A 14,120-nucleotide genomic window follows, 5' to 3' on the forward strand; every position below is an offset into this window, starting at 1 on the left:
AATATAGCAATTAAGTTATAGCAATAAAGTTTTATTATGTGCGGGATTAGTCGACAACGTAAGTTTTAATATTTATTCTATTTTATCCTTTAATATCCTCCTAGATTTATACATGTACAATACAAGTAAAAGTTTAACAATTTTCGAAATGTACTTCAAAACAGAAACATCGTATGTACATACATATTACAACCAAAAATATACATACATATGTACATATACTTAGTTAGGGTATGAGTATCTACATTATGAATTAAAAAAAAAAAAATACAATTTTTGCCTGTTATATTTTTTATGGTACGAGTATTACCCATTTTCATTAAGCAAATACAGTAAGCTCGCATTAATATGAACGTGCACAATCACATTTTAGGACGCCTATTCGAAGCGTTGAATTCGGAATCAACATGCAAAAATATTTTCGCCGAATTTTAAAATAATGTTATTTGTTAAATAGATTAATGGTATTAAGTTATTGATGTTATTTGTTATAAATAATGTTATTTGTTTAAATCCCTGCCTGGAGAATAAAAAAATTATTTGAGTAAATAATTCTTTGACAACTTCAAAGAAACAAATACATGTAAATTGACATAAATAAAAACATGAAAAACAAATCAGCCGCTATTTTTGGAGAGTATATTTTAGATGTCTAAATATATATTTATATTACTGCAGCTGTTTTCAATTCAGTTTTACATATTTATAATATTATTATAGTATTAATACAATAACAAACCTGTTGGTTTTGGTTATTGAACGCAATGAAGTGAAGAATTAATATGTACATATTTTGAATGTGTTTAAAATAGAAAAAAGATTTTCAATGTTTTGTATGCCAAAACGCAAATTTTTATCGTCTTTTTAGGTTTCCTAATAGCCCTAAATTTTTGTTTTTTAAAAAATCTAACTTAGTAATTTTGTCTTCCTGATGCTTAAAAAAATTTGTAAATATAAAGCGTTTTTATTCAAGAAATTTAACTCAAAAACACCCAACATTAACCACACATATACAATAATATACATATGTATGTATTTCTGTACCCTCGTACAAAAAAAAGTTATTTTGGTGTTGTAATAATACGTTTAGATTAATATTAAAAAAACAAAAATAAACATACCAAGTCAAAGGATTATTATACATATGGAAAGTATGAAAATAAGGAGCATAAAAGAAATCGAATTAAAACCGAAGATACGGCGTTGACAAATACATAAGTCAAATTATATTTTTATTTATTTTGACATTTCGCTTGATATAATTGTTTTCAAAATACCAGTAAACACTTCTGTTAAGTAACCATGGAATATTTATTTAAACCAGTTAATTGTAAAAACATAACCAAAGCTATGAACGGCAACAGCGGACGATTTCCGTTATTAACCCAGATCAAGAACGAAACGGAAAAATTAACTGTGCAATATTTTGAAATGAAATTTGAATAATAAAAAAAAATTGCCAGAGGTAAAATAAGAAATCGCCCGTGGTTCAATACGCAGCGGTAACTTTGCTTGTTTAGTGCAGCTCCATTTAAATATGTGTGTTCCATATGAATTTTCTACTGGCCGTAGAAAATCGCTTTTGTTCTGTTTTCAATCATCTGTCATTTTTTGCTTTGCAACTAAAATTGTGTATCACGTTTTGTACTGTGTACGTCAAATTCTAAGATTAAAATCTACTACAAAGTCTAATGACTGTTTACTAAAATTATCTGACGAATCTCAGACTAAATTTAATAATTTTGCTACGGAAATTATAACCATAATAATAATCAGCTAATTCGTAAATTTTATTTACATATGTATGTACATGTTATTATATAATTTACGAAATACTTCGGATTTATACAGTAACGTAATCTTATGTATTGCATTTTGGTATATAAACTACAGATATTAATACTAAGGGGAACTACAAAATACGAAACCAATCACATTATTGTTGCTTATATTTTTTCTCTTACTCAACATTTAGTTCAGTTTTATAAAATCAGCAAACACATTAATTCACAGCTGCGCAGCTTAAAAACAGAAAAAAAAAATATTGTGATTCACTATGAATTTATTCTTCTTGTTTATTATTCTTAAAATAGTTTTTGGAGATAAACTTACATGTAGGGATGAAAAAGGAAGACCTATAGATTGGTATTATCTTTATAAGTTACCGAAAAATTACGAATCAGAGCTAGCTTCCAATGAAATTTCTTCAGACAAAACAGGGTTACGATATATTTTTATATCATCAGATAACGATGAAAAGTGGCATTTTTCAACCACTTTTATTAATGAAAGCAAAAGTTTTCCTGGTCAAACACTGGCACCAATATACGATGATCAAAATGACTTGATGACGTTGTTTTATAATGATGAAAATCCTAATGGTACGGTGAATTTCATTGAAGGTCATACGAAAGGTGTCTTAGCTGCAAATAATCAATCAGGATTTTGGTTAATACATTCTGTACCTAAATACCCTAACATAACAAAATATGAATATCCTAAAAATGGTTTACATTATGGTCAGAGTTTTTTATGTATAACTTTACCACCTAATCAAATCAATATTGTTGGAGAACAATTTTTATATAATGAACCAAATATTTATTATGAAAAAATACCAAATACTTACAAAAATAATTTTCCAAATATTGAAAAAGTATTGCAAAAATCATGGAAATCGCAAGGTCCTGGACCATATTTTAATGAAGCTGAAATAATTTCGACGGGTGGAACTAAATTTCGTTCATTTGCTAAAGGAAGAAAATTTGAACAAGAATTATATGAAGATTTAGTTGCACCTCAATTGAATGTTAATTTAATGGTAGAATCTTGGCGATTAGGTGAAGGAAATTTACCAAGTGATTGCAAAAAGCCAACATATGTTTATAATATAAAATCAATTTCGCTAAATGCATTTAATATAAAGTTTAAAACAACATTAGATCATTCGAAATGGGCAGTTTCTGATGGTAATCCATGGATATGTGTTGGTGATATAAATCGTCAAGAACATCAATTGATAAGAGGCGGTGGCACTGTTTGCCAATTAAATAATGTTTTAGCTAACATATATAATAAATTAATTAATGAAATTGAAAATTGCCCAAAAAATTCAACAAATTCCATAGTAAACAGTAATAGTTACAACACTAACCTTAAATAAATATACGAACGTGCATAAAACATACATACATACATCCGAAAATTTCAAAATAAAAATGAAAAATATTTTACATGCATGAAATTTTGCCCATATTAAAAAATTATTATTCTACCCTTTTGATTTCATAACTAATTTTGTAAGTTTTCTTTAAAATTTTATTTCTAAAAGTAGTGTAATAATATTTTGCTGAATAATGTCAAATTAAAATAAAAGCTAAGAACATAACAACACAATTAATTTAATAATTATTACATGATTTATGTACATACATATGTATGCATTTACTTAAAAAAGTTTCATACCCCTCTATTATGAACATCGGTATCGGCCGATATTTTATCGGCAGTTCTAATCGGTTTTAAGTTTCTTCTGTATTATGAACCGATACCGATAAAAATATTTCAACCGATTAAAAGAAGCTTTTTCATACAAATTTTTGTTTTTGTAAATTGGAGAAAAAGTTTTTTTTTTCTAATGACATTTGTTTTCTTTCAAAAGTTATTTTCAAAAAATTTTTAAAACTATTTTGAATTTGGTTTTGATGTGCTAAAAAGTTGTTGTAAGCAAATTATTTTCTGTTAAATTTGTAAAATAAAAATATACATATATCGGGAAAATGTCGCGTGCATTATATTTTGAAAGTGAAGAAACGGTAGTAAGTGAAGAAACGCAAGCTATTCAAAGACGACATATAAGAGATTCAACTAATCCATTGGATTTAGACAACAAAATGTATGTTTATGTACCTATTTTATTTTATTATTTATATAATATGTACACATTTTTTAGGTTTATCCAGAATTTCAGATTATCATTCCTTGCCAGGTTTAAGTCCTCTTCCATTTTTTCTACTAACCGCGCAATTTGTTTTTTGTTGCTTACGATTTTACTCCTAAATAAAATATATGAATAACATTTTGAAAGAAAATAATTTAGAAAAAATGCTTACATTTTAAAAAAGCAATTAATTACACCAGTTTCCTTGATAAAATGAAGATTTTACAAAAAAAAAAATCTGTCGTCTAAAAATTTGTACCCGCTTTTAAATCGGTGAAAATCCGACAATTTATCGTTTTCATAATACCAGCTAATATGTTTCCTATACAGGAAAAAAAGCTTTCCCGACTCCGATAAAATTTACCGATAAACAATGTTGGTAATACAAACACAAAATTTTGCCGATAAATTATCGTTTATCGGCCGATACCGATATACATAATAGAGGGGATAATAAAAATAATAACAAATTGTGCGTATAACAGTATTGTCAGATGTATGTATAGCAGCGACAGGAAATCTTTTTTTGGGGAATTTTACGATATGAAAGGAAAAAAGAAAAAAAATCGTGGAAATTTTCACCATGTTATTTCTTTTATTTTGAAACTCAGTGTTTTATATGAATAAATATATATTTATATGTTTATATAAAAAATTCAAAAAATTAATGAAAATTTATAACCAACAGTATTATTTTACAACAAGGTGCCAATTTAGCTTGGAAGTTTTTATGAATATCGATATTCTACTTAACAAAAATTTCTGCTAAAAAATGCGTTCAGTAAAAATAAATGAAGTCAAAAAATTGGATAAACACAAAATTTTTCGCAGATTGCCAGAATTCAAAATATTTAAAAAAAAATTTAAACTGTGACTATTTTTTGGAATACATATTATAAAAAAGTTAAGTAAATTCAAAAATTTAGATTTGAAAGAAATCGATTCATATAAAATAGGTATCTATTAAAATTATATTTTGGAGTTATTCATACATTTTTAATTTTGTTTACTTAAGGAAAGTTAATTTGATTTTTTCCTTTTTTTTTTAAATATAAAATATTTTACTCAATTAAATTTTTATTTTGTTTACTTATTTGTATATAAATTTTATTATTAATGGTAATTTTTTCCAAAATGCCTTAAAAAAAGGGAAAAGTAGGAAAATTACGGTATTATGCGGGAATTTTCAAAAAACAAATCTGACCACACTTGTGAACTTTTGAGTTTTGTCTTTTATAATAATAATAAAATTTTTAGCTACATACATATATAATTGAATGAGTGGATTAGTGAACTTTAGAATGCAACATAAACATTTTGAAAAGGTTAACTAATGTGTTTTTTAAAGTATGAAAATAAAAATTCTTCCATTATGAAGACGCAACAAATGGACCGCCTAATTTTTATTTTATTATTCGCTTGGTATTAAGTAAATTTGAAGATTTACCTAAAGAATAATTAGATATTTATAATTCAGTAATTTTTTTTAGGATAAAATAATAAATAGCACTAAGGTCAAATTTAGGAGTTCATACAGATTGTTATCGCCTTAAAACTTGAATTTATAATTAAATAATATAAATTGTTATTAAAATAGAAAAATTTGGTAGAATCATTGTGTTTACAGTTTATAGTGATAAACAGAAGACAGTTTTTGTATTGCGCAACCAACCACTTTTTGAGGGGTGCTAGTGAGTATTAAGTTTAAATTTAAAACAGCTCAAAAAAAGGGGTTGTGACCAAACTTGTCTATAAATTATATGTGTACACAATTACACAATGCACTACAAATTATATACACAATGTGATTAAATATACATATAACATATACATATACCGTACACATAACATACATAATGTATTCATATGTATACAAAATGTATAGATACATTATATATAGCGCTTTAGCCAATTCAAATAAAAATGATAATTTGTTACGTTAATCACTTAAAAAAATTTTGTTAATTGCGTTAAATCGTTTTACAAGTCGGGCTTATGCATGGCAAGCCTATTCGTATAGATAAGAAAGCTTTATTTTTATTTTTACATTTTTTTTTTTAATTTTAGAACAAAATTAAATAGTTTAATGAATGAACTTTTTTGTTAATTACAATTTTTACTATATTATTTTTTTTTAAATTCTTTCAAAGATCAGTTTTAATTCGAATTTGAGTGAGAAACATTGAAAAATAAGACAAAATTTTCCACTTTTAATTTTAAAATTTTCTTATCAAACAGTTAATTTCTTTAATTTCTAAAATTTTACCAAAATAATAATGCTCTTAAGTCGTGTATTATTAATAATAATTATTTTTGAATGTGTTCATTTTAACTGGGGCAGAATTGTGAATAACAATTATAATAATAATAATTTGGATAATAACAACAATCAAGAGGATTTAGAGCATAAGTGTTTGAGAGAAGTCCCGTAAGAAATTTAATAATAAAAAAAATTTATAAAGTTTTTATTAAGTATCAACATCAAGGATATAAAAATGAGCATAAAAAAATCCGCTAACTATAATTTATTTTTACCAACCAAAAATCTAATTAAAACTCATATGTATGAATGTGTGTAGCTGTGCAAATATACAAACTAAAAGAAGAAAAGATATTTTCAATTGAAATTTGTAAAATACATAATTGAATTCATTCACGTATGATTGGGATTTAATAAAAATTTTTGTCTCAATAAATTTTGAAATTCTTATTCTCATTAAAGTCAAATTTGACGTCTGATTTAACTTTATTTTTCTGAAATAATTGCTATGTTATCAAAAACAAAATGTTAATTATGAAAACATTATAAACTTCAAAAAAATAATGTAAAAATGAAAATTTAAGGATGATTTAAAGTAGAAAATGTTTTATGTCACCAATATAAAAAACATGCCAATCTCTTCAAAAGAAATTAAAATTTTGATAAAGTTAGAAATACATACATAATGTATGTAATCATATCGCCGAGACAAGAGAAATGTTTTAGTGCAAATAGAAATTCATTATGAGTATAGGGGGTAGAATAGTTCTAATAGTACGTTCGAAAATTCACGCTACATACACTTAAAAAAATAAACCATTCGGAAATTACTGGCTGCAATAAAGTTTGTTCGAAAATTCAATTTGCAATAAAGAAATGTTAGAAATGTAGCGCAGACCTCTAGTATAAATTTTGTCGCTGACTTATGAAATTTCTCTTTCTTTTTAAATTCAAAATAAATTTTATATTTCAAAATGGCAGATTCATATATTGAAGGGTTATTAAAGTAAGTTTTCTTTAAGTCTTCAAATCTTGTTGAAATTTCCCAATTTTGCAGTGAATTGGAAGGCGAAAAGTATTGGGATACAATTTTATAAACAATGCCATTTCTGTTATTTTTGAACGACTGATTATTTAAAAGTTCTAGAATTTGTAGACGGCTTAAATAAAAAAACTTAGCTAAAGTTCTTGCATACTGTTTTACGCTGCGCCTTAGAAATTTTAGTTTTAATGTAGAACTTTTAGCGCAACGTGCATAAACGAAAACCTCCATAGTTTTCGAATAACTGAATAAAATAATGAAAAATGAATAAATTAAAATTTGAAGACCACAAAAGTTAAAAATAAATAAGTTGTAACTTGTTGAAAAAGTTCTTTAACTTTCATTTTTAATTTAATCTTTTTCTATTTTTCTAATTTCGCCATTCCTGAGGAATTTGTAATTACTTATGCTGAAAGAATTTGTAAAACATGATTTTAAAAGTTTTTAAAAATTTTCTTATACCAGACAGACCATTGTATATATCCCTTATTTTTTTTTCAAAAAATTTATTATCAATTAATAATGAGTTAACTGAATTTAACTTTAATTTGGTTCCAAGAAGAGAATTAATGCACCCCGGTTGTATGCAAAATATTACTTGTTTTGTTCTGATTTTAAAAAATTTGTAAACATATTATGTACCTACATGTATTTATGTAATAAACAACTGTGTAAATTTTACTACTGAAGTTTCTCAAAAACTGTTATGCATACATACACACGTACATATATAATATGCATTTGCTAGAAATTTTTCTTTTACATGATCAGAATATCCTTATTTACCGTTGTACAGTTGTAAAATATTGAAACTTTATTTACAAAGCAACGATTCGTTCATATCAATGCTTCTCCAAAAGCTATATTATTAACATAATTGTTTTATTCAATAGTTCGGTCTCTTGTATGTGATTGTTGTTACTTAAATTGTTTTTGTTCAATGGCTTACTTGTTTCATTCATTCTGGTAGTTTACTTTAAATTTTACTTATCGAATTTTTCAGGACTATATACTTGGAATATGATAAGAAATACACAAATATAACAGAAGGAAGCAAAAAATACTATTCAAAAATTGAAGTTTGTTGTGATGGATACAAGCGTTCAAAATATGATTGGGATAAATGTGTTCCAGATTGTGGAGAATGTGAACATGGATTATGCTTAAATCCAGATACATGTGAATGTTTTCCGAACTATGTAAAAAATCATGAAGGCAAATGCGTTATGAAATGTCCAGTTCATTGTGAAAATGGTAAAAATATATTGAAAATATGCACAATATTTGAATTACAACACTCCGATTAACTTGTTGTACACATGCAAACACACATATAAAATTTGTTCTTACATAGTTACTATTTAAAGGTCATTGTAAATTGGATGGTACTTGCAAGTGCAATCGCGGTTACAAGTTAGATGAAAGTCAAACGTTCTGTAAACCAATTTGTAATCGAAATAATAACTGTGAAGCCGCTTATAATCAGTATTGCAGTGCTCCAAACGTAATATTTTTGTGTATAATATGAATGTTCAAATTTATAACTTTCGTACCTTGTACAAACGTATGTATGTACATAATTTATTATGATATTATAAATAATGGGTTTTCAAAAGGAGTGTCTAAATTCCAGTATTACTATTGTCGCTGCCGCTAATAAAACTATTAGACGAGAATGCCGTCCAAATGAGTTACATATGTACATATGTATGTATATTCTATTCCATCATAAGAGTTTAGAATATGTATGTATGTATAAATACATTATATATGTATATGTACATATTATTATAGTACATATCTTAAAATTACTTATAGTTTTCATTTATTTTCTCAATATACAAACATACACACATAATACTTACTTATGCATGGATTTCCGTATTCAATATCAATTGAACTTGCCAAATTGAAAAACAAAAAGTATATTTTTTTAAAATATGTACATAAAAAAAATTTCAAATTTCTTCAAAAAATTTAAATTTCCATTTTTTGAATAAATTACAAACACAAAACTTTTTTTTGAAAAAGATCTGATATCTACTCACCAAATTTCTTCTCTCCGGAAACCAAAAAAAGTGAAATATAATGAGGCTCTAAACAATTTTATAATAAGTACCTAATATTATATTAAGTAGATTCATATTACATTTTCATACCCAATATACAAAATACATACATATGTTTATACACAAATAGGTACATACAAATAAGGTAAACACAAATAAGCTACTCTTTTCACAGACATGCTCTTGTATAAAAGGATATCAAGTTAACAGACATGGATGTGAACCAATATGCGAGAGAAGCTGCGGGATTAACGGAACTTGCGACAGACCAAATACATGTAGATGTCATAATGGTGCCATTTTAAAAAATGGAATTTGCCAAGCTGAATGTTATCAGTATGTTTTATATAATTATATAATTATGTGTATCTTATAATGTTTCAAAACTACAAAATAATCAAAAAAATTTTAGGAAATGTGAAAATGGTATATGTGTTACGCCAAACAGATGCATTTGTTTTGAAGGTTTCCGATATGACGTAAGGACTTCGTCTTGTATTCCAAAAGCTGAAAACTTAAAAAATTTTGCAATAGAACAAATAGATTTAATTTAGAAATAAATCATTAAGTTAATTTTTACTTTACCTACATAAAGTACGTATAGATGCATACATAAATATGTGAGTATATGTATATATAAGTCCTTTTTTCGAAATATCAAGTTTTACGGTATTTAGACAATAAAAAAAAGAGTTAAGTACACATTTTAATCTTTTGCTTATTAAATGAATGCGTTAAGATCACTTAAAATACTCGTACAATATAAATTTTTTCAAATAAAATGAGAAAAATTTTTATCTCATAAAGGGGTTAAGTGCGCATTTGACACTTTCATTCACAAACAATACTATTGGGATATTTGATAATATTAACGAATTAAGAGAAAATTATTTCATATTTTTGTTTTTGTTTATTAATTTCAGTACCCACATGCACAGGTAGATATTATATCTGAATTGAAAAAGTGCTTTATTTAGTAATTTAACAAATATTATGTATTGATATTATACATATTTAATATTTTAATACCTAGTATAAATGAATATAGAGTATTTGAAAACCTATATTACTTTTATCTTTTTAAGTTAATTTAAAATAAAATTACATATTTTATTAAGTTTGTTAGTTTTATTATGAACAAATATGACAAACTTTTTTTGTTCTTATTTTCTAAATTAAATTTTGTTTTTTATTTTTTTAATAGTTGAAAGAATAATACAAAAAAATAAAATAAAAATGAAACAAAAATTCAATTAACGCTTTTTAATTATTCAATAGTTTGTTTATTGAAAATTTTATTGGTGTAAGAAGGGATTCCAATTTTGCCGTAACATTCTCAAAAATTTGAAAGTATTAAAATCAGAATATAAAAATGCGTTTTTCTCAAAATATTGAAAATGTTACTTAACTCCTTCTTCTTCTAACCCCTTCAAATATGTTTATTGTTATAATTATACTATACAGGGTAAGTTTCATAAAATATGTACATAATATACCAGACTTACCAAAAAGTATACCTACCAGATTTACAATTCATGCCAGTTATCTGTAATTTATAATTAACATTAAGAAAAAAAGAAATTTTCATTTTTTTTACACATCAAATATACATACACATTACACTAACATTACAATAGGAAAGAATATATTGTATACATACTTACTTTACATTTGAAAATAACCATTTTTTTATCTCAGTATGCCAATTTTTTTTCTCTTACTTTGTCTTATGTTTTATTACTCGTTTTATTTGGGTTATTAATTTTTTTATTCCATTTTCTAATTTAATAACAGGAAAGGGGAAAAAATGAGAGAATTGGAATATTAAGGACTTATTTTGTTGAAAAGTCATGAGTGTTGTTTTTTTTTGTATGAAAATGGCCTTATTTTTGAAAGAGGTCTCTACTCTTGGAATGTGCACACTCCACATTTAATGGTTGTGAGAGGCATTTTTACAGTGCAAAATGTACATTTTTGTGCACTTTGGTGTATGCCCTTTTTGGACGAACTGTATGCCACTCTTTGTTCAATGGGTAATTAACCAAGCGTTAAATAGACACGTTACTAAAAAGCAAATTTGTGTAATATTAATTTTTTCATTTAGTTCGTGGAAATACCAAATCACAAGCTAAAATTAGATAGATGTTTAGATTTTTTTATAAAATATTTTGACAGTACAGCTTTTTTAATTTTCCTATAAAATTTTTAAAAATATTTTGTTTCTTTGCTGTCAACTTGTTAAAAATGTCAAACTATTTCCTAAAACACTGGTAGCAAAACTTTCTTGAGTTGTGAAATTGGTGGAGCGGAGCAATGGATTAATAAAACTTTTATAAGGATTAATAAAACTGGCAGCATTTTTGTGTGGGTGTAGTTTTCTTGCTAGAAACATATACATGTAAACGCATAGTAAAATGCTTTCAAATTATAATTCGCTTCCAAAGTTCCAGAGCTTCCAAAACTAATTATGTAATATGTCAATAAAATGTCAAAAAAAATTTCGAAACAGTCCTATATATGTATATATTATAATACATATATTTTATTTTGTAGTTGAAAGAACTTGTATAAATCAACTGGTAATTTTTGCAAACAAAAAATATTGAGTTCAGTTTTTTCCCTTTTAATATAACAAACTTTTAAAAATGGAAGTAGCCAAAGTGGCAGATATTGACGAGAATAGGGCGGCAAATTTGGTGAACATTTTTATCAATAAAAGCTTATCTATTTAAAATTATTACTTAAGACTAAATTTTTCAGATAACTGATTTGAATTTGGAAATAAAAGTGTTTTTGGATAAATTTTCAACTTTCAGAAAAGAATATAATATAACGGACATTAATTTGCTTAATAACTTACAGTCGCTTTATGAAGAGGTAATTATAAAGTTATGAATTTCAATATTTAAAAATATAATTACCTACTTCACAATTGAAAGATAATTTTATATTTTTATCAAGAACTAGAGTTGCATTGTCTTTTCAGATAACAAAATTTATTGATGGGAATCCTGTAAATAAACATACGGAAGAGCGCACAAACATAGATATAGATATTTTAAAGAAAAATGCAATTCTGAAAATGTATGTTTGTGATATGTGTCAGGTATTCTTCAAATTTACGTTTAAGAAATGATTCACAAATTTTTATAATAGGTTGAAGTTGGTGATAGATCACGCCATATAACCAGGCACATATTAGAGCACGCCAAAAACCATTCTATAAAAACAATTGTTAAAGATGCACAGGCCGAGTATGATGTGGATAGTAATGATCCAAAAAATGTCAAAAAAAAAAACAAAAAGGCAAAAAAAGAAGAAAGGATAAAAAAAATTGAAAAGCTTCCAAAAAGTTAACAGATGTTTACTTATAAATAAATGTTGATATTAAAATGTAACTTTCTTGCAGGAGCTAAATCATTCCTCTCCAGTGATTTAGGCGCATTTTTGGATAAGGCAGTGCAATTGGGCAAAAAACTAATGGAAATTCCTGAATACGAAATTGTTGAAAAAAGGTTATTCGATGCTTTGAAACCAGGGTTTCCTGATTTAAAAATATATTTTTTTGGATCAAGAATTAATGGATTAAGTAACCCTAATTCTGATTTAGATGTATTTTTAGATGTCGGAAAAGTATATCACACATATAAGAGAAATGCGAATGAAAGTAAGAAAATAAAAAACGTAGAGAGTTTGTTACGTAAAAATATTGAGTGGAGAAATTTTCACTCAGTGAAGAATGCAAGAGTTCCAATTTTAAAAGCTTTTTATGTGACTGATCAATTTCGAATTGATTGCGATATAAGTTTTTCACATGGATTGGGCCATTTAAACACATTATTAATCAAATATATTTTTGAACTGCAACCAATATGTAAGTGTACCTACATAACTGACAATTTGTTAATGATAATTATAATCAATCTTCATAAATTTTTAAGGCCATAAACTTTGTTTATTTTTAAAACAATGGATAAAAGTAACAAGCCTCAATGATTTAGTTTCAACCTATGCTTATGTTCTAATGGCTGTATACTTTTTTCAAACAAAGAACATGCTTCCTTCCATAAAAACTTTACAGGATGGAATAAATACACCTTTAGAAATAGGGCGTAATTATCATTACATTTTAATTTAGTTTATAAGCAAACAACTATTAATTTCTTATTTCAGCTTGGGAAGGAGATTTCATTGAAAAATCTTTAAATGATTTAAATATAGAAAAGGTGGACGATACAAACAAAATATGTTTAAAATATATTAAAGAATTCTTCAAGTTTTATGCTGAATTTAATTTTGAAAATTTAATTGTGTGTCCATATTTGGGGAAACCTGTTGAAAAAGCGGAATTACACGGCGTTGACTTAGATAGCATTCCAAGGTAAAAAAAAGTAAAATATTGTTTTTGAAAGAGTTTCCATTTTTGAAATTCCGAAAAATTTTAGATATAAGAATTATTACTTAATGGATCCTAAAGAAAACGGGTTTCTAACAAACAAACCAGTTTGCGTAATGGATCCTTTGGAATTAAATCATAACGTTACTAAAGGCATATCAATGAATTGTCTTCAAATGATGAAGCAATACTGGAAAATAACATTCGACGAACTGTCAAGTCGAGAATAATGTTTGAATAACCACTTCCCTTTGAATTATTTAATTTTTAAGATATATTTTTTGTTTAATAAATAATATAAATAATAATTAATGACGACATGTATGTAATTCTGATGCGTGTCAAAAAACTTCTAATTTTGAATAATCATTTTCAATTCAAATACGTATTTTCTCAAATTTTCTTTTATTTCT

The 14,120-nt window shown here is 25.7% G+C and overlaps 3 protein-coding genes across 4 annotated transcripts; all 3 read left to right on the top strand.

Moving 5' to 3' along the window:
* The first annotated feature begins 36 nt into the window (after positions 1 to 36).
* On the top strand, positions 37 to 3,256 carry LOC129609794 (deoxyribonuclease-2-beta). Its single transcript, XM_055521916.1, has 2 exons — positions 37 to 58; positions 2,094 to 3,256. Exons 1-2 carry the CDS (start codon positions 37 to 39, stop codon positions 3,161 to 3,163), a joined length of 1,092 nt encoding a protein of 363 aa, XP_055377891.1. The 3' UTR covers positions 3,164 to 3,256.
* A 2,960-nt stretch (positions 3,257 to 6,216) lies between these two features.
* LOC129609795 (epidermal growth factor-like protein) lies at positions 6,217 to 9,944 on the top strand. Its single transcript, XM_055521917.1, has 5 exons — positions 6,217 to 6,368; positions 8,246 to 8,496; positions 8,610 to 8,746; positions 9,487 to 9,647; positions 9,724 to 9,944. The coding sequence occupies exons 1-5, from the start codon at positions 6,217 to 6,219 to the stop codon at positions 9,863 to 9,865; spliced, it is 843 nt and encodes a 280-aa protein (XP_055377892.1). The 3' UTR covers positions 9,866 to 9,944.
* Positions 9,945 to 11,828: 1,884 nt separating this feature from the next.
* LOC129609904 (terminal uridylyltransferase Tailor-like) lies at positions 11,829 to 14,091 on the top strand. 2 transcript variants are annotated; one of them, XM_055522150.1, is made up of 8 exons: positions 11,829 to 12,007; positions 12,072 to 12,188; positions 12,298 to 12,417; positions 12,468 to 12,663; positions 12,721 to 13,185; positions 13,253 to 13,423; positions 13,485 to 13,692; positions 13,757 to 14,091. In XM_055522150.1, the coding sequence occupies exons 1-8, from the start codon at positions 11,957 to 11,959 to the stop codon at positions 13,935 to 13,937; spliced, it is 1,509 nt and encodes a 502-aa protein (XP_055378125.1). In that variant the 5' UTR covers positions 11,829 to 11,956; the 3' UTR covers positions 13,938 to 14,091. The 2 variants fall into 2 exon arrangements, with proteins under 2 accessions (XP_055378125.1, XP_055378126.1); XM_055522151.1 differs by lacking the exon at positions 11,829 to 12,007 and having other exon boundaries at positions 12,279 to 12,417.
* Positions 14,092 to 14,120: the final 29 nt, after the last annotated feature.

This window comes from Condylostylus longicornis, unplaced genomic scaffold, assembly GCF_029603195.1.
Source record: "Condylostylus longicornis isolate FDR11 unplaced genomic scaffold, ASM2960319v2 ptg000040l, whole genome shotgun sequence".
NCBI classification, from domain to species: domain Eukaryota; kingdom Metazoa; phylum Arthropoda; class Insecta; order Diptera; family Dolichopodidae; genus Condylostylus; species Condylostylus longicornis.